The sequence below is a fragment of the Dreissena polymorpha genome, chromosome 15 (genome assembly GCF_020536995.1).
Source record: "Dreissena polymorpha isolate Duluth1 chromosome 15, UMN_Dpol_1.0, whole genome shotgun sequence".
Taxonomy (NCBI): Eukaryota; Metazoa; Mollusca; class Bivalvia; order Myida; family Dreissenidae; genus Dreissena; species Dreissena polymorpha.
Window position 1 is genome coordinate 52,184,554 of NC_068369.1, and position 21,158 is coordinate 52,205,711.

Below are 21,158 nucleotides of genomic sequence, written 5' to 3' on the forward strand. Positions count from 1 at the left end.
CCCGCAATACTAAGCTCTTCCACAACTTCATCAACTTTAAGAACGCGTTTGACTGCGACTGACATGATGGTGATTGGCAGGTTATGAGAGGATTCACTATTGACGAAGGTTTGCTGCAGGTTATCCAAGAACACATCAGAAATTTAGGCACATTACTTATCAATTGACAGATGAATGACTTTTTCATGACATCCGTTGGCGTCTGTCGTGACTGTTTACTCTCCCCTGTTCTGTTTAACCTATTCCTTTAGAATATAATGCAGAAGACCCTCCAAGACCACCACATATCCATCGAAATCGGTGGCAGATCCATCTCTAATTTGAGATTCACTGATGACAATGATCTGCTGAGTGGCACCAACAGTGAACTCCAAGACCTCACCAACATAGTCTATGAAAGAGTAGGAACATATGGAATTGAGGTAAGCATCGAGAAGTCGAAGAAATGGTAAACGGCACGAATTGCACCAATGCAGACATCTTCATAGACGTCAAGATGCTGTATGAAGTGAACAGTATCAAGTTCTTTGTAGCAGCTCTGTCCAATGATGGTACCAGTACCGCTGAGGTTCAAATAAAAATAACTATGGCAACGCAGCGCTGGTAGGACTGAGCATCTTGTGGACAAGCAATTCATCAGCTTCATAAAGCACAGGCTCTACAAGACCTTTGTATTCTCCATCCTACTTTACGGCTGCGAGAACTGGACCCTTAAAGAGGACACTGGACGCATAATACAGGCCTTTGAACACAAGTTTCCAAGAAGACTGCTCCGCATTTCCTACATAGATCACACTACATACGAGTATGTCTAGAACATGACTGCAGCACTTGTTGGCTCACAAGAACCCCTCCTGGCGACCATCAAACGACGAAAGCTGACTTAGTTTGGACACGTTACCAGGCACGGCCCTATGTGGAAGACTGTGCATCAGGGCTCGCTAGGAGAATGTCGCCGTCGTGGACGTCAGATGAAAAGCTGGAAGGACTATGTGAAAGATATCATCATTGATCAGCTACTCCCAATAGCCCAAGACAGACCTTACTGGCGGATGATCTCTGTGTCGTCGTCCCTCATTGCCCAAAAATGGCCAGACGGGTCAAGAGAATGATGATGATGATGATTATTCATTAAAATTCAATTTTGAAAACCAATTTTTTTTAATTTTCAGTAACCTGACCGACTTTATTTGTTCAGGGCTGCATAACAGCACAAAACACTTTATTTTCGATCATATTTGCTACGCTCGATCTAACGCGATTTTAAATATTTCTTGTTTTAAACATCCTTATTTGTGAGGAGATATGTTTATATAAGTCTCGCTCTGGGAAAAGTGTCTGTCCAGATTGTCTTATGCAGTCCGCGAAGTCTTATCAGGGATGACACTATCGGCTTTTATGGAATGGTCAGTTTAAAATGAGTCTCTTCTAGAAACAAATATGGTCTATGCTGAAAGTGTTGTCATTGATTGACCAGTGCGGACTGCACAGGCAAATCTGGGATGACACATTGCTTTAAGCCAACCTCTCACAAAAAAGTCTCGTGTGTTAATGGAAACAACTACTTGTGTGGCCTAAACAAACTCAAAAAACTTTTACTTGATATTATTTTCATCATAACTCACAAAATGCAAAAGGTTACATTCTAAATGACCACCCTTTAAATCTAAATCTAAGTGTTTCCACCGTTTGTAGAGAGTTATTTCATCCCTGACAACCAACTTTTGAAACTGAGTAAAGCATCGAGTCTTTTTCTCTATTTCAGCGGTGATCGATCAAGTTGCACTTGGAAATTTAGGTTACTATTTAGGTTATGTTACTATTAATATTAGTGTTTTTTTTATTTTCTTTACAGGACACTGGCAAAACAATGGCTTTAAGTTCACCAGGTAAGTTTATCTTACGTTTTTATATTTATAGCGTACAATATCATAAGAAGATCATTAACATACTCAGAAAAACAATTTTCGTTTGCTTATTTCAAAGAACGTTTATTTTGATTCATATTTGAATGTCTAAAATGTAACAATTTACAAGCGAACACGTGACTTTTTGGACGTTAGCGCACAAACACTTGAATCACCATGGATGTCAAAAATAAATGTCGTTTCCGAATCGACGAAACAGTGCTTCGTGTGGAAAAGCACAACTAAATACCCAACCTCCGCGCAGAGATTTGCCGCGGACCAGCATAGCTGGATCAAATCCCTGCCTTCATAACCAACCACGTGATCATAGCCTAGCCACGTGGTACAATAATTACCGTTGTTATTTTTAAGTTTTTTTAATTAAGGTAATTTTTGTTTGATATGAACCTAAACGTATACAATATTTTCAAAATGTAAAATAAAATGATACTACTTTTAATAATATAATACTTAAACAAATAAAGTCTTACCAAATCTGGTAGGATGTTCTTGTGTTTGGCAGAGATTGTATGTGAGAGCAAGGAACGACAAATCTGGAGATTGCTCAATACTAATATATATTATTGCTGCCGTTTGCAAGAGAGTGTTCAATCAGACAAGATCATTGTGAATATACAACAAAACACACAAGTCCAGTATGTTTTCTTTCAACTTTATACAATTTATCATATTTCATAACTATTCCTCTGTTGTTCTTTTCTTTTCTCCCTAAATTTTTTTATATATATTAGCATATCTTGTATAACATGTCTGAACTATATTGCTTTGTAAAATCACTATGTTGTATGATCATATAGACGTTTACATTGTATGTATGATATTGAATAAAACAAAATAAAAAAAGAGAGTGTGGCAATGCCCTTATTTAAAAGAATCCGATGAGCAATCAGTGGATGCAGATATAGGTAAAGACCACATGTTAAATACATTTTCAATTATTTATTCATGGAACAATGCCCAATCACCACAGAAAATTTCGTTCAGAAATCTATTGAAAAGGAATGTCAACAAGCACTCGGATATCCAAATAACAAGTTTTTCAAGTTTTTGGATCAAATTTCTGTATCCGAATATTCGTATAATAAATCAACAACACTAATTAGGAAAACGAATGTTTTGTGGTTCACTTTATTTGCTTTAATCAACAAAAGCTATACACATTTGCATCCGGGGTCCACTTATACTAAGGCATGTCATAAACATTCTCGATTAATATGCGATAAACATATTAACAGCAAATGGTGCTTTCCCATACCAAGTTTTGTTGACCAGTCTGTAGACCAAACGATATTTCTCAAACTTTCATGCCAATTAGGTGCGCACATCGCTAAAAAAGCTGATTCTATACCAAATAGGTGTGTCAATTATCGATGTTTTAAGGAATGAAAAGTATTCATCATGTTTTTTCGTTAAACATATAATTATAAGAATAAAACTGATAACTGTTATTAAAAAATATATAATAACCACGAAAGCCTTTCTCTTTATGTTTATCTTTAGGTACGCAACGGTTGCATACAACTAATTTCACGCGTAATTGATGCTTATGTTTGTTATATTTATTTCATTTACAGCATTAATAACATTGTACTCAGATACACTTATTAATTTTATAAATGCGATGATTTGAACTTGCGGAGCTGTTTCTCTTTGTTTACAAGAGTCAATTGTAGTGGTAATAATCCAACTCCCAGCTATTGACAATCCGGGTCGCTGGGAGTTGCAAATGATAATCGCTTTTTCAATGGAAAGTCACCGCCTTGAATCCAGGAGGAACTTAAATCGGTAATGTTATCAATATAAACTATTTTCTGGCACAAACAGATCATACATATATTACGTGATATGGTATGCTCGCATAATAATGATGTTAATATAAAGTTTCAAACACGTCTTGTCTGTCTGTCTGTCTGTCCGTCCGTTCGCCCGTCCGTCCGTCCGTCAAAACGACCGCCCGCCGCCCGCCCGACCGTCCGTCTGTCTGTCCGTCCGTCCGTCCGGACGGACGGACGTCCGTCCATCTGTCTGTATGTCTGTCATTGTCGTCTCGGGTACAACTTTAATGCACTTAAATACTCTTAATTATACTTAAATGTACCCCGGTTAAATTGGTCGTAGTCGGCTTTTTTCCCCAAATTAATCATTTTTATAACTATGTCAATATTGTGCAAAATGGCTTCTTTATTATCGAAACTCATATTCAAATTATCTATGGAGACAAGTTTGTTCAGAGAGTATTTTGTTTCGTATTCCGAAAAGCGTTTTACGACATCGGATTTTGGGCGGGAATAAAACTGGGTACAGTCTTTATTGGCTAGGAACGTTTTAGTATCTTTTCATTGACCGGGGTTCATTTAAGTATACTTGAGAGCTTTAAAGTGCATTTAAGGTATAACCGAGCCGACAATGACCAATCGAGCGAAACTTATTGGTCAAATTATAAAAAACACTTCAGTACAAATACTATAATTTGCAAACACTTAACGCATGTATTGAAACCAGAAACCGTTACTCACAGCAAAGATAATAGTTCTGCTGATAATGAGTCACTAGTCTTTTGCGATGTTGCGCAGCAAACAAAACGGAAGGTTATTTTTACAAGTTCAAAACAAGTCTCGCAACTATTTTGTATCAATATTTAATTTAAATACGGTGCCAAAGAACGTACGTTTCGTTTATTTACGATGAGTTCACAATAGCCAAGATAAGTGTCTGCAAGTTCAAACCAATGATTAAATATGCTTTATTAGTTCTCAACATTTTGTTCCAATTCAAACAAAACAAGAACTGTCAAATATCGACTGCATTTTATAGATTTGTGACGTGATATATCATATGCGCTATTGAATGTTTTCACAATCGATTCCAAGCGAGTCAACATGAACAGCCGGAAAAAATTTTCCCTTCTAAACCTCTTTCACACTGGTAGAGAGCAATCGATATTGCTCTGATCTCCAACAGGTAATTTGTATTGGAATCCAGCACTAGTTTCGTTCGGACGTCATAAGTTGTTTTTTGTGCGGACATATGGACGGGACTTTAAATGTATACCCATGAGTATATGTGTTAAGTGCTGTTATATTGCGCTAATTAAAATGTGAATTGTGCCATATCGATGAACACCCCAATGATTCGAGCTGATGAACGAGATTAGCTGTCGGACTACAAAGTAAGCTTTAAATATTTGATTTGTGTTGACTTCGTGTCCCTTGACTGTTTTCGCGCAGGTTACTTCTTAAGCACTTCTTAAGGTATAGCACGGAAAATCTTTATATCATTTATTTATAGTCTTATTTCGATATGGAGATTTAATTGAAATTACAGCTTAAAAAAAAAAAATCTATTGAAATGACAAAGCATTACAGACACGAAGCGATTAAATATTTTGAAATGATTCGATGTCTTCATTTAAAGGGACCATGTCACGTTTTGGTAAATTGACAAAAATTGGAACACATTGTTTCAGATTCGCAAATTTTTATTATTCTTGTTATAATATTTGTGAGGAAACAGTAATACTGGCTATTTATCATGCTCTAAAATATCCATGGTATTCATCTTTTGACGTTTAAAAAATGAAAATTATAAAGCGTTGCAACGCGAAACGATTTAATAATTTGGATGATTGCTTATATAAAGTATAAAATAAATCACTCACTGTATAAGCACGGATGGCCGAGCGGTCTAAGCGTTAGGCCTTTACCTCAGGGGTCAGTGGTTCTTGCCCAGTTGAGGGATACTTTTTTCTCTCTTAAATTGTATTCTTTTGTTTAACTGGAGCTTTTTAGATCCAATGTTTACATTTATCATTTGATGACAAACTTCAACAAATACCAAAATCTGTGAAAAGGTCCCTTTTAATCGAGTAATAACGCTTGGCCTACTTATATAAATTATAAAATACATGCTTTGAAGTACCAACCAGGACGGCCGCGTGGTTTAGGAGATAACCATTTAATCCAAAGGACACTAAATTTAGCACCCTTGGGAATGTTTTCTTTCAGTCTGAAATCATTTTCTTTAAATTATAAAGTATATTTTAGGTACCCTGGTTATAACACATATAAAGGAAATATTACTTTCTGACTTTCAGGCTGGCCCATCGCAATCATTATATAAACACCTGTTTTGCAGGCTGGCCCATCGCAATTTTTACATAAATACCGTTTTGCAGGCTGGCCCAACGCACATTTTACATAAACACCTGTTTTGAAGGCTGACTCACCGCAATTATTACATGAACGCATGTTATTAAGGCTTGCCCATCGCGATGTTTAGTTAAAAACCTGTTTTGCAGGCTGGTCAATCGCAATATTTACACTAACACCTGTTTTGAAGGCTTGTCCATAAAATGTTCACATATACACCTGTTTTGCAGGCTGGCCCAATAAGTTTTTACATTAACACCTATTTTGCAGGCTGGCCCATTAAGTTTTACATTAACACCCGTTTTGCAGGCTGGCCCATTACAATTTTTACATTATAACCTGTTTTGCAGGCTGGCCCATTACACTTTTTCACCTGTTTTCAATGCTGACACTTCGCAATTATTACATAAACGCCTGTTTTGCAGGCCTAATCAACCGCATCAACAACCAGATCGCGGACATGTATGGGTCCCAACTGGTGAACGCTCAAAGGGTCCTTAATGCAAAGATCAGCCACTCCAAGCCGAACCCGCACAACTTGACCTTGGCTGAGCGCATACTGCTCAACAGACGTAGGGTAAGTTTAAAGAAATGTGATACTCGTAGCTTAGTTTGGACCTATTTATTTCAGGACAACGGCAGCGAAATCTTTAGTCGATTTTGAAATGCTCTCGAGTCCGTTTATAGGGTTTAAACAGTACTTGGTTTCTTTTTGGAAGATCTTAAGAACACGCCCACAGTGGTGATCGAACCTGTGACATCCAGGTCGGTAGGCGGACACCATACCCACTTACGGTTTGATAAGCGTCATATGGTAAAACGTGTACTGTACAGATAAATGACGGTTCAATACACATTCAGGCTACTTAGTGCTTATTGAATTAACTTCGTTTAGTTTATTTCGGTTTTCCATATTGATATTTTTTGTCATTGTATAACCGTTGTTATGAATATTGTGTCACGTGTTGATTGTTATTGATTTTTAGATTATTTACTTTATTATTTATTAATTTATTTATTAATGATAACAACAATAATGATGATGATGATGATGATAATAATAATAATAATAATAATAATAATAATAATAATAATAATAATAATAATAATAATAATAATAATAATAATAATAACAATAATAATAATAATAATAATAATAATAATAATAATAATAATAATAATAATAATAATAATAATAATAATAATAATAATAATAATAATAGCAATAATAATAATAATATTAATAATGGTTATTAATAGTATAATTATGTTACAAATACAGTAGTAGTTGAAGAAGTACACACGTTGGGTAAGTAAGTACAACGTTCTGGGGGTGTAATTGTTGAATTGTGAATTTTCGAAGGCCCTTTTTGCAAATACGATAGTTTCATCCGTCCTGAAAAAAAGCTGCTTATTTGGTTGAGATCGACGAAATGAAAGTGCCCCCCCACACACACACACACCTCGCAACACACACCTAACGGCACCGGGGCGTCTAAAAATCCTGGTGCAAGCACTGGCAGTGAATGGTAATGTTCTAAAAACAGTACTTAAGGATGAAAAGAGAATAATGTTGATGGCAATCATTTCAGGAAAACTCAATAGAAAAGTTAAGTATTCCGTTAAAACCACTATTCTATTTTCAAACACATTTTAAAATCAGCTGATTGTCTGTTCAGAGATATTGTTACTTGATACAACTATAATTTATTTGACGAGTGTGAGTTCTTTCATTTTTCTAGAACATTGTGCTCTTAACAACAAATTTTAGTATACAAACAATTTGTTTCCATTATGCTTTAAGTATATATAATATATGTTAAATGCCGTACATGCAACAATGTTATATTAGAAACAAGAGCTGTCTCCATAGGATGACATATGCACCCGATAAACGCTTTGATAGAAGTTATGAGCATTTTTCGAAACCTAAACGCATTTTTAGAAAACTAAACGCGGACCCTAAGTTCAAGGTCAAAGTCAAAGGGGTCAAAATTTGTGTGCGTATGTCCATATACACATGCATACCTTATATGAATGTTACATCTGAAGCGACATAGAAGTTATGACCATTTTTCGAAACCGTAACGCAAAGTGTGACGGACAGACAGACGGACAGTGCGATCACTATATTCCCTACTTCAGACGCATACAAATAATTTTATGAAATAAAAATAAATAAATAAATAAAAGGTTTTGAGTGTTTATCGCTTGACTTAAAATCAAATGTTCTTCAATTTTCATTGGAAAATTTAATATGAACAAATACGTGTATTAAATAACAACGCAACACATATTCTAAATGGTGCAAACTTGTAATGGTCGATACTGTACGTGGTATTATTGGAGATGCATGTAAGCGGAACTGACCAAACACGCTTTGAATTTACGATTGCAATCTTCCGTCGATAGAATCGATCGCGCCATTGGCACCTTTTGTTTAACATTTGTAATTATAACCCAATGACCAAAAAATGATTAAAAAGGCGTATTTCGTAAGCCTGTCTATATTAAAAACAAACCGTGACCAATGACTACATTCCACCCTAGTACTTGTGTGTTATTGATTTGCGGATATTAAAGCTCTCCTGATATTGATTGTGGATATATCGACACTGGCAACTGACTGTTGACAGAGTTAATTATTGAATAATGTCAAGTGTTTGCAATTTCGATAATTTACGAACCAACCACAATATTTGTTGTATAACAAAACACTTTCTAACATATAAGGAAGCACTTTCTCACATAAAATAAAGCAATTTCTCAAATAAAATAAAGCACTTTCTCACATTAAATAAAGCACGTTCTTACATATAATAAAGCACTTTTTTCACATATAATAAAACTCTTTCTCACATAAAATGAAGCACTTTCTCACATAAAATAAAGCACTATCTCACTTATAATAAAGCACTTTCTCACATATAATAAAGCACTTTCTCACATAAAATAAAAACACGTTCTCACATGAAATAAAGCACTATTTCACATATAATAAAACACGTTTTCACAAATAATAAAGCACTTTTTCACATATAATAAAGCACTTTCTCACAAATAATAAAGCACTTACTCATATATAATAAATCACCTTCTCACATTTAATAAAGTACTTTCTCACATATAATAAAGCACTTTTTAACACGATTTAGAATAGTATCTTGACCTCGTATAATTTTATTGAATATTTTCATAACAACATGCACAACGGAATACAGCAGTATCCTACCTGTCAAAATCGTTATCAATAAAAGAAGTGCCTTCAGAATGACCCATAACATTACAAGTGAAACATGTCATACAAAACACTCGTGAATGCGTCCAGGAAGTATTTAGGATATGGTAATTTAGGTTATGGTTTTAACGATCATGGCTTATTTATGCAGGAGTCCTACATGTATTACCATACGTCTTCCGTTTTTTCGTCTGTAACTATTTAAGAAGATGGGACTGTTTTGTCTAATTTTGCTACAAGTCCTCGATATGTAGACGTTTTGAAATGGCCACTCGCAATCCACAAATTTCACACAACATCACCTTAAATGGACCTTGACCTAAATCGAACTTCAAATAATAACAAAATGCTCTATTTAAGTAACTAGATCGTTCCGTTTCGTCTAGCAGCAACATCGTTTGCCACATCAATTTTAACATCAATTATCCAACCATAAAATCATAGGTACTTACTTACAAATAGTAAATTGCTTCAGCATCAAATTTTACGTCAATAGTATTTTCTATCGGATGACTTATCAAGGTTTAACCAAATTGTTTCATTTGTATATGATTATGATCCCCTCTGGGGTACCAGTTTAGGAGGATACAATGCATGGTGATCCCCTCTGGGGTACCAGTATAGGAGGATACAATGCATGGTGATCACCGCTGGGTACCAGTAAAGGAGGATACAATGAATGGTGATCACCGCTGGGTACCAGTAAAGGAGGATACAATGCACGGTGATCACCGCTGGGGTACCAGTATAGGAGGATACCATGCATGGTGATCACCGCTGGGGTACCAGTATAGGAGGATACAATGCATGGTGATCACCGCTGGGGTACCAGTATAGGAGGATACAATGCATGGGGATCACCGCTGGGGTACCAGTATAGGAGGATACAATGCATGGGGATCACCGCTGGGGTACCAGTATAGGAGGATACAATGCATGGGGATCACCGCTGGGGTACCAGTATAGGAGGATACTATGCATGGTGATCACCTCTCGGGTACCAGTATAGGAGGATACAATGCATCGTGATCACAGCTGGGGTACCAGTATAGGAGGTTACAATGAATGATGATCACCGCTGGGGTACCAGTATAGGAGGATACTATGCATGGTGATCCCCTCTGGGGTACCAGTATAGGTGAATACAATGCATGGTGATCACCACTGGGGTACCAGTTTAGGAGGATACTATGCATGGTGATCACCTCTGGGGTACCAGTATAGGAGGATACTATGCATGGTGATCACCGCTGGGGTACCAGTATAGGAGGATACTATGCATGGTGATCCCCTCTGGGGTACCAGTTTAGGAGGATACAATGCATGGTGATCACCACTGGGGTACCAGTATAGGATGATACTATGCATGGTGATCACCGCTGGGGTACCAGTATAGGTGGATACTATGCATGGTGATCACCACTGGGGTACCAGTATCGGAGGATACTATGCATGGTGATCACCACTGGGGTACCAGTATAGGAGGATACTATGCATGGTGATCACCACTGGGGTACCAGTATAGGAGGATACAATGCATGGTGATCACCGCTGGGGTACCAGTATAGGAGAATACAATGAATGGTGATCACCGCTGGGGTACCAGTATATGAGGATACAATGCATGGTGATCACCACTGGGGTACCAGTATATGAGGATACAATGCATGGTGATCACCACTGGGGTACCAGTATATGAGGATACAATGAATGATGATCACCGCTGGGGTACCAGTATAGGAGGATACAATGCATGGTGATCACCGCTGGGGTACCAGTATAGGAGGATACAATGCATGGTGATCACCGCTGGGGTACCAGTATAGGAGGATACAATGCATGGTGATCACCACTGGGGTACCAGTATAGGAGAATACAATGCATGGTGATCACAGCTTGGGTACCAGTATAGGAGAATACAATGCATGGTGATCACAGCTTGGGTACCAGTATAGGAGAATACAATGCATGGTGATCACAGCTGGGGTACCAGTATAGGAGGATACAATGCATGGTGATCACAGCTTGGGTACCAGTATAGGAGAATACAATGAATGGTGATCACTGCTGGGGTACCAGTATAGGAGGATACAATGCATGGTGATCACAGCTTGGGTACCAGTATAGGAGGATACAATGCATGGTGATCACTGCTGGGGTACCAGTATAGGAGGATACAATGCATGGTGATCACAGCTTGGGTACCAGTATAGGAGAATACAATGCATGGTGATCACTGCTGGGGTACCAGTATAGGAGGATACAATGAATGGTGATCACAGCTTGGGTACCAGTATAGGAGAATACAATGAATGGTGATCACTGCTGGGGTACCAGTATAGGAGGATACAATGCATGGTGATCACAGCTTGGGTACCAGTATAGGAGAATACAATGAATGGTGATCACTGCTGGGGTACCAGTATAGGAGGATACAATGCATGGTGATCACCGCTGGGGTACCAGTATAGGAGAATACAATGCATGGTGATCACTGCTGGGGTACCAGTATAGGAGGATACAATGCATGGTGATCACCGCTGGGGTACCAGTATAGGAGAATACAATGCATGGTGATCACAGCTGGGGTACCAGTATAGGAGGATACAATGCATGGTGATCACAGCTTGGGTACCAGTATAGGAGAATACAATGCATGGTGATCACCGCTGGGGTACCAGTATAGGAGAATATAATGCATGGTGATCACCGATAGGGTACCAGTTTAGGAGGATACAATGCATGGTGATCACCACTTGGGTACCAGTTTAGGAGGATACAATGCATGGTGATCACCGCTGGGGTACCAGTATAGGAGGATACAATGAATGGTGATCACCGCTGGGGTACCAGTATAGGAGAATATAATGCATGGTGATCACCGATAGGGTACCAGTTTAGGAGGATACTATGCATGGTGATCACCACTTGGGTACCAGTTTAGGAGGATACAATGCATGGTGATCACCGCTGGGGTACCAGTATAGGAGGATACAATGAATGGTGATCACCGCTGGGGTACCAGTATAGGAGAATATAATGCATGGTGATCACCGCTGGGGTACCAGTATAGGAGGATACAATGCATGGTGATCACCGCTGGGGTACCAGTAAAGGAGGATACAATGCATGGTGATTACCGCTGGGGTACCAGCATAGGAGGATACAATGCATGGTGATCACCGCTGGGGTACCAGTATAGGAGGATACAATGCATGATGATCACCGATGGGGTACCAGTATAGGAGAATACAATGCACGGTGATCACCGCTGGGGTACCAGTATAGGAGGATACAATGCATGGTGATCACCGCTGGGGTACCAGTAAAGGAGGATACAATGCATGGTGATCACCGCTGGGGTACCAGTATAGGAGGATACAATGAATGGTGATCACCGATAGGGTACCAGTATAGGAGAATACAATGCACGGTGATCACCGATAGGGTACCAGTATAGGAGAATACAATGCACGGTGATCACCGATAGGGTACCAGTATAGGAGAATACAATGCACGGTGATCACCGATAGGGTACCAGTATAGGAGAATACAATGCACGGTGATCACCGCTGGGGTACCATTATAGGTGAATACAATGCATGGTGATCACCGATAGGGTACCAGTATAGGAGGATACAATGTACGGTGATCACCACTGGGGTACCAGTATAGGAGAATACAATGCACGGTGATCACCGATAGGGTACCAGTATAGGAGAATACAATGCACGGTGATCACCGATAGGGTACCAGTATAGGAGGATACAATGCATGGTGATCACCACTGGGGTACCAGTATAGGAGGATACTATGCATGGTGATCACCGCTGGGGTACCAGTATAGGTGGATACTATGCATGGTGATCACCACTGGGGTACCAGTATCGGAGGATACTATGCATGGTGATCACCACTGGGGTACCAGTATAGGAGGATACAATGCATGATGATCATCGCTGGGGTACCAGTTTAGGAGGATACAATGCACGGTGATCACCGCTTGGGTACCAGTATAGGAGGATACAATACATGGTGATCACCGCTTGGGTACCAGTTTAGGAGGATACAATGCATGGTGATCACAGCTGGGGTACCAGTATAGGAGAATACAATGCATGGTGATCACCGATAGGGTACCAGTATAGGAGGATACAATGCATGGTGATCATCGCTGGGGTGCCAGTATAGGAGGATACAATGCACGGTGATCACCGCTGGGGTACCAGTAAAGGAGGATACAATGCATGGTGATCACCGCTGGGGTGCCAGTATTGGAGGATACAATGCATGGGGATCACCGCTGGGGTACCAGTTAAGGAGGATACTATGCATGGTGATCACCGCTGGGGTACCAGTAATTACATAATTACATAAATTAAATAAGTAAAAATTACAATGGTAAAATTATTGTAACACGTGTAATTATTGTATCGGAGGATACTATGCATGGTGATCCCCTCTGGGGTACCAGTAAAGGAGGATACAATGAATGGTGATCACCGCTGGGGTACCAGTATAGGAGGATACAATGCATGGTGATCACCGCTGGGGTACCAGTAAAGGAGGATACAATGAATGGTGATCACCGCTGGGGTACCAGTAAAGGAGGATACAATGCATGGTGATCACCGATGGGGTACCAGTATAGGAGGATACAATACATGGTGATCACAGCTGGGGTACCAGTAAAGGAGGATACAATACATGGTGATCACCGCTGGGGTACCAGTATAAGAGGATACAATACATGGTGATCACCGCTGGGGTACCAGTAAAGGAGAATACAATGCATGGTGATCACCGCTGGGGTACCAGTAAAGGAGGATACTATGCATGGTGATCACCGCTGGGGTACCAGTATCGGAGGATACAATGCATGGTGATCACCGCTGGGGTACCAGTAAAGGAGGATACAATGCATGGTGATCACCGCTGGGGTACCAGTAAAGGAGGATACTATGCATGGTGATCCCCTCTGGGGTACCAGTAAAGGAGGATACTATGCATGGTGATCACCACTTGGGTACCAGTATCGGAGGATACTATGCATGGTGATCCCCTCTGGGGTACCAGTAAAGGAGGATACAATGAATGGTGATCACCGCTGGGGTACCAGTATAGGAGAATACAATGCATGATGATCATCGCTGGGGTACCAGTAAAGGAGGATACAATGCATGGTGATCAACCGTACCAGTAGAGGATACAATGCATGGTGTGGGGTACCAGTAAAGGAGGATACAATGAATGGTGATCACCGCTGGGGTACCAGTAAAGGAGGATACAATGCATGGTGATCACCGATGGGGTACCAGTAAAGGAGGATACAATGAATGGTGATCACCGATGGGGTACCAGTATAGGAGGATACAATGCATGGTGATCACCGCTGGGGTACCAGTATAGGAGGATACAATGCATGGTGATCATGGGGTACCAGTATCGGAGGATACTATGCATGGTGATCAGGGTACCAGTATAGGAGGATACAATGCATGGTGATCACCGCTGGGGTACCAGTATAGGAGAATACAATGCATGGTGATCACCGCTGGGGTACCAGTTTAGGAGGATACAATGCATGGTGATCACCGCTGGGGTACCAGTATAGGAGAATACAATGCATGGTGATCATGGGTACCAGTATCGGAGGATACCATGGTGATGGGGTACCAGTAAAGGAGGATACAATGCATGGTGATCATCGCTGGGGTACCAGTATAGGAGGATACAATGAATGGTGATCATCGCTGGGGTACCAGTATAGGAGGATACAATGAATGGTGATCATCGCTGGGGTACCAGTATAGGAGGATACAATGAATGGTGATCATCGCTGGGGTACCAGTATAGGAGAATACAATGCATGGTGATCACAGCTTGGGTACCAGTATAGGAGGATACTATGCATGGTGATCACCGCTGGGGTACCAGTATAGGAGGATACAATGCATGGTGATCACCGCTGGGGTACCAGTAAAGGAGGATACAATGAATGGTGATCACCGCTGGGGTACCAGTAAAGGAGGATACAATGAATGGTGATCACCGCTGGGGTACCAGTATTGGAGGATACAATGAATGGTGATCACCGCTGGGGTACCAGTTAAGGAGGATACTATGCATGGTGATCACCGCTGGGGTACCAGTAATTACATAATTACATAAATTAAATAAGTAAAAATTACAATGGTAAAATTATTGTAACACGTGGTTCTGCTACCATCACGTGGTTGGTTATTAAGGCAGGGAATTGATCCAGCTAAGCTGGTTCCAGTAAAATCTCTCCGCGGAGGTTGCTTTTCACCCTCTTACGGAAGAGGTACAATATATTGAACTGTTTCGTCCAACAACAGCTCTTTAAACCTAACACAGTTAATGATTAATACCATTGTATATTCAACCACTACATTGTAACTTCATTTTATCGTTAATTTTGTTTTTACAAACAGGCCACCAACTACCGCCCGGTTCTTCTTCTTATTATTATTACTATTTTTACATCAACAACAACAGCAGCATACATTCAGCAATAAAGCTTGCAATAAAGCTTTTAGCCTACAATAGTGAATATAAATATACTTATTATTATCATTAATATTATTAATATTAATATTAATATTAATATTATTATTATTATTATTATTATTATTATTATTATTATTATTATTATTATTATTATTATTATTATTATTTTAACTGTTATTGTCATTATCAATAATAAATATTTGTATTTAATAGGATTTAATTCTTAAACATAAGGTAAGTAACTTTACATTTTCAGATTCGTTATCCATATGTTTTTGCACGTGTGAAAACTATCGTTTAAATTTTTGAAATCAACCTTTTTGCAGCGTTTTTCATTTCATAACGTGTACGTGTGAATATTTACTTTACTTTATTGACATAAAACATTTTACACTAAGTACAAAATTCGCTTTTTGCGCGCGCTTTGTTCTCCTCTTCTTTCTAATACAGAGGGGGTAATCACGTGATAGTCAAGATGGCGACGTCCACACCGAGACAGTTATTTTTCAGCGTTTATACCCTTTATTACTTCTATTTATTTTTTAGATGACGCTCACTTTTCAGCCATTTCAGTAAAAAGGTGATTAGCGTTTATTTCGTATTTAAATTCGCTTTATAGCTCGACTTTAATGACCGCAAATTGTCTTAGTGGAGCCCTAATTAGGTCATTCCGCTAAGAAACTTCGGACCGAGTAAAGTCGAGATTACTATGAAATAAAAGCCAGTTACTTTCTTCTTAATATGGCTGCAAAGTGAGCGGAATAAAAAATAATAATACAAGTAATAAAGGGTATAGAACGACGAAAAATACCTGCCTCGGCATGGACGTCGCCATCTTATTGTCACGTGATTGATATATTGGGAATATATTCGTTTGAGATTCTGCATTTCATTTTGAAACATGGCTTTATCCGTTTCATTTATATATAAACTTTGCTTGCTAATGCGAAGTTTTGTTTTCGTTTTTTTTATTTGCTGTCTTATTAATATTTTTGCACACAATAATCATAAACGATATATATTCTTAACACACTCACACACACACCATGCGCCATGTTAAAGAATTTATAAAGCATTATATTCATTCCAAGGCGGTAATTGCAGTTTTATTCATTACCATTAATTACTTTTTTTGTCCGTTGTTCTGTGTCAAGCAAAGAGTCATCCGACTTTAATAAAAGTCCCTATTCTCTGAAACCTTTTTTTGCCGCTGCTGCTGATTAAAATGAAGAAAAACACGAAGACAGCCTTAATGAACTAAGCAATCGTGTAATTAAGGACGAAGGAAGTGTGGTTGCAGGGAACTTCCACACTTATGTTTTCGATATGATTGTAATCATATGGATCACGCTCTGTGAAAAGGGGGTTCAATGCACGTGCGTAAAGTGTCGTCCCAGATTAGCCTGTGCAGTCCGCACAGGCTAATCAGCGACGACACTTTCCGCCCAAACTGGATTTTTGCTAAGAAGAGAAAATATAATAAAAGCGGAAAATTGCGTCCCTGATTAGCCGGTGTGGATTGCACAGGCTAATCTGGGACAACACGTTACGCGCATGCATTAACCCCATTTTCACAGAGCAGAGTCCCGCTCTGAGAAATCATGGTTAAATGCATGTTCGTAAGGTATCGTCCCATGTGAGCATGTGAAATCCTCACAGGCTCATCAGGGACGACACTTTCGGCCTAGTCCGGACTTTCGTTTAAAAGAGACTTTATTTAAACAAAAATTCCTTTAAAGCGAAAGTGTAGTCCCTGATTAGACTGAATATACTGCAGGAGCTTATCTGGAACGACACTTAACGCACATGCATTAAGTTCAAAGTTTACACGCCGCTCCCGTTACCAATTAAAATATATTAATCTTGTAAACTTTCAGGGAGGGGAACCATCTCAGCAAGAAGCGCCCAGGGATGATGTTTCCGGCAGCGTTGACATATCCGATCTAACAAACAAACAGGAGGAGAGACGGTCGCCCACACCGCAACCAACACAACCGCGTCGATCACCGGTAAAGAAATACTCTAGGCATCGTATAAATGTCGTGGAGTTGTCAACTTTAATTATTGTATAGTATTCGTGACCGGTAAAGACATAGTATTTGCAAAGTAATTAATTTCATTGAAATGACAAACGTATTTTTTATTTTTTATTTTTTTTTGGGGGGGGGGGGGGGTTGGAAGTATGTATTTAAAAAAAATCAAACGAAGTATGTAGTCAGACTAGAGGTACGGTTTAATAACTTACTCTCTAAACTTAAGGAAATTACTGTGTTAATATAACTAGAATACAACAAAAAAATCATTCAATTGCTTCATTTGGATAAATAATTTGTGCCATTCCTTTACAGGTAAAGAAACAGGATTCGAAAAGAACCATAACATCGCAAGAACCAGGGCCTTCGAAGGGGAAGTCAGAGACCCCACCATTGCCACCAATAACTCCCCGGTCAGTATCTAAGGTCCAAAGGGTTGAATCTCGACAAAACACGCCTACTTCGCGTAAAGAAACGCCGGTATTGCCTCCAATAACACGTTCTGATTCCCGTAAATCGAGAGACAGTAACAAGAACGACCCGGATATTATACCGCCAGAAGACCGGCGACATTTCGATCAAGACATTGGTGTTGGAGACGACGTTTCTGTAAGCAGCTCCCCGTCAACACGAACTGTCACGCCTCAAGGCAGTTCGCCGCCACAACGAACTGTTACGCCTAAAAAGCCAGAAGCTCGCGTGGAATCAGTTCAGAAAACGAAGGATGAAATTAAATCCAGAGAAACACCCGCTGAACGCGTACGGTCGCCAAAAGCTGAACGTGTACCGTCGCCGAAAGTTGTGGAAAAAGTTGTAGCTACAGTGGCTGCAAGACCGGAAAAGATACGGTCGCGGTCGAAAACGCGGTCACGTTCCCGTACACGGTCGAGATCTCGTTCGAGAGAAAAATCACCCAAAAGATCACGATCGAGGTCTAGGTCAAGAAAGAAAGAACGCAAGCGTCGAGCACGGAGTGCGAGCAGTTACAGTCGTTCAAAGTCTCACTCCAGACACCGATCGCGGAGGTCAAGGTCAAGAAAAAGGTATCGATCTACGTCATCATCCTACAGCTCATCCCCTAGGAGGAGCAGACGACGCTCCTATTCACCATACAGAAGGCATAAATCACGTGGAAGATCAGCGTCTCGAAGAAGAAGTTTCGATTATGATTTTGAAAGGGCTAAAACGATAATACGAAGTTTATCACGCATGGATACGTTCACACGTCCCCCTAGGCAGCGGTCGCCGTCGATCGAATACGCGATTCTACCAGGCCATGGAGGCATTTGGCCCGAGCAAAGACCATATTCTTCGAAAAAGAAAAAGATTATAATTGTACAGGGCGGTACTGGTGTGAAGAAGACACAAAACAAACGTCGAAACGATGAGAGTTCTGATTCGGATATAAGTATCATTGTGAAGAGTGCGGACAAGAGTAAGAAGAAAATAACACGTAAAAGCAAGGTTCGAAAGGTTTCACCATCAGAAAGCAGCGAAAGCGACGAGGAAAATCATTCTGTTCGCCGTAAAGGGAAGAAGAAGCAATCAAAGAAAAACGACGATAGCGATGTCTCGGAATCGGACAAGTCCTCTGATGACAAAAATAAAAAGAAAGTCAAACAAGCAAAAGAAGGCAAAGAGAAGAAGAAAAAGAATATTCGATTTGATTTAAAGGGTGGTAAAAGTAAAGCTGCTGAAAAAATGAAGGACAAAGAAAAATTGGAATCGGAAATCGATGACAATGAACCAATTGTTGAACCAATCGAGACCAAAGAAACGGCAGTAGAAACGAAATCTGGGGTTGCGTCCGCACCAAAACGTTTGTCACCATCGATATCACCAGCAGCCGCGAAGAACACGACGTCTAATCAAGTGAGGAAACAACCCAATACCGACGGTATCAAACGCAAAAATGACGATGACCAAGCACTCCGAGAGGCTCTTGAACAGTTGGACAAACGTAACGATTTTGAACTTGAGCAATTAAAAGGCGGGACAGTGAGAAAACTTCCGCCGGAAGTTAACATGGACATGCGCAAGAAAATATTCAGCCAAGAATTTCAAAATAACATAAATGCGTTCTTGCAATCATAAAGCGAGTATATACGACTTAAAGGTCAACATTTTATTTCTGCAATCTAAAACCTGGAAATGAAGTAAACGATGAACGTTGATAAAAAAAAATAATTAATTAACCACCTTTATAATGTATCATCCATTATTTGTTTTTACTTTATAACGAACAAGTTTACGCCGATGCTGACACGATTAATCGTATATTTTTAAAAAGAACTAAATTTTGATCTATGTGTCGAATTAACAAATCTGCAATTCGCTGGCTCTGGAAGACTTATGAGATAAAAAAGCGTACATAGTGTTTAATTTAAAGGATAATCCTTACAGATTTTCAAGGCGAGGTTTCTTACCATCCGCTTTTCATTAAGGACAAGTCGTTTGTTGGTTTACTCTGTGACAAAAGTTGGACAATTGTCATTTAAAAAATATGTTACCAAGTCCATTTAATGCATTCGTATGACATATTTGTGAAAGTATTATAAAAATCTTTTTACATTATGATTGGTCATATTTACTTATTATGAGCAACATATTCGTTAAGAATGCTGCTTCTTTGTAAATTGATATGTATTATCATAATAGTAGTTTTGGGCACTATATTATATTTTCAACGAAACGGTATTATTATTATGTTGAAAACGAATGGTGTAATACCATATAATACATGGGAATAGTTTTGCTGCTGTGACTGGAGATTTGCACGTTTTTTTCTGAAAAAACATTAGTGAACATTTTTCTTGAGTAGCATAAATGTTATTATTAACGTCTGTGCATTGTGATATTTAGTATACGCAAAGGATTTATGTAATTCTTTTTTTTTCAAGATAACAAGCTAACTGTTCTGTTAAAAGAAAACAACTCGACGATGTATCTTTACGTGTACTTCATTTACTTAGATACACGTGCTCAACAAATTTGAATTATTGGGATTCGGGAACGTATATGTTCACTTTTTAAATATTATATTGTTTATAGTTTTAAGTTTTTCTCTGTAGACAGTTGTAGACGAATGTTTTATTTATGTTTGAATAAAAACAACAAATGTGTGTTTTTTTTCTGTTGAAAATATTCCGTTTTTGGGGTATATGGAGTAAAGGTTCTTTAAGCCATATAATAACAAGCTGTTCATGATGGTATGCGTTTATGTGTAAGCGACGCTAGGAATAGTTCATATAAATCTTAAAATTATTTTCAGTCAACTATT

At 39.1% G+C, this 21,158-nt stretch overlaps 1 protein-coding gene across 1 annotated transcript; it reads left to right on the top strand.

Annotated features, from left to right (window-relative positions):
• Nucleotides 1–4,943: 4,943 nt before the first annotated feature.
• On the top strand, nt 4,944–21,000 carry LOC127860647 (serine/arginine repetitive matrix protein 2-like). Its single transcript, XM_052398870.1, has 4 exons — nt 4,944–5,097; nt 6,502–6,653; nt 17,723–17,854; nt 18,194–21,000. Exons 2-4 carry the CDS (start codon nt 6,537–6,539, stop codon nt 19,970–19,972), a joined length of 2,028 nt encoding a protein of 675 aa, XP_052254830.1. The 5' UTR covers nt 4,944–5,097; nt 6,502–6,536; the 3' UTR covers nt 19,973–21,000.
• The last annotated feature ends 158 nt before the right edge of the window (nt 21,001–21,158 follow it).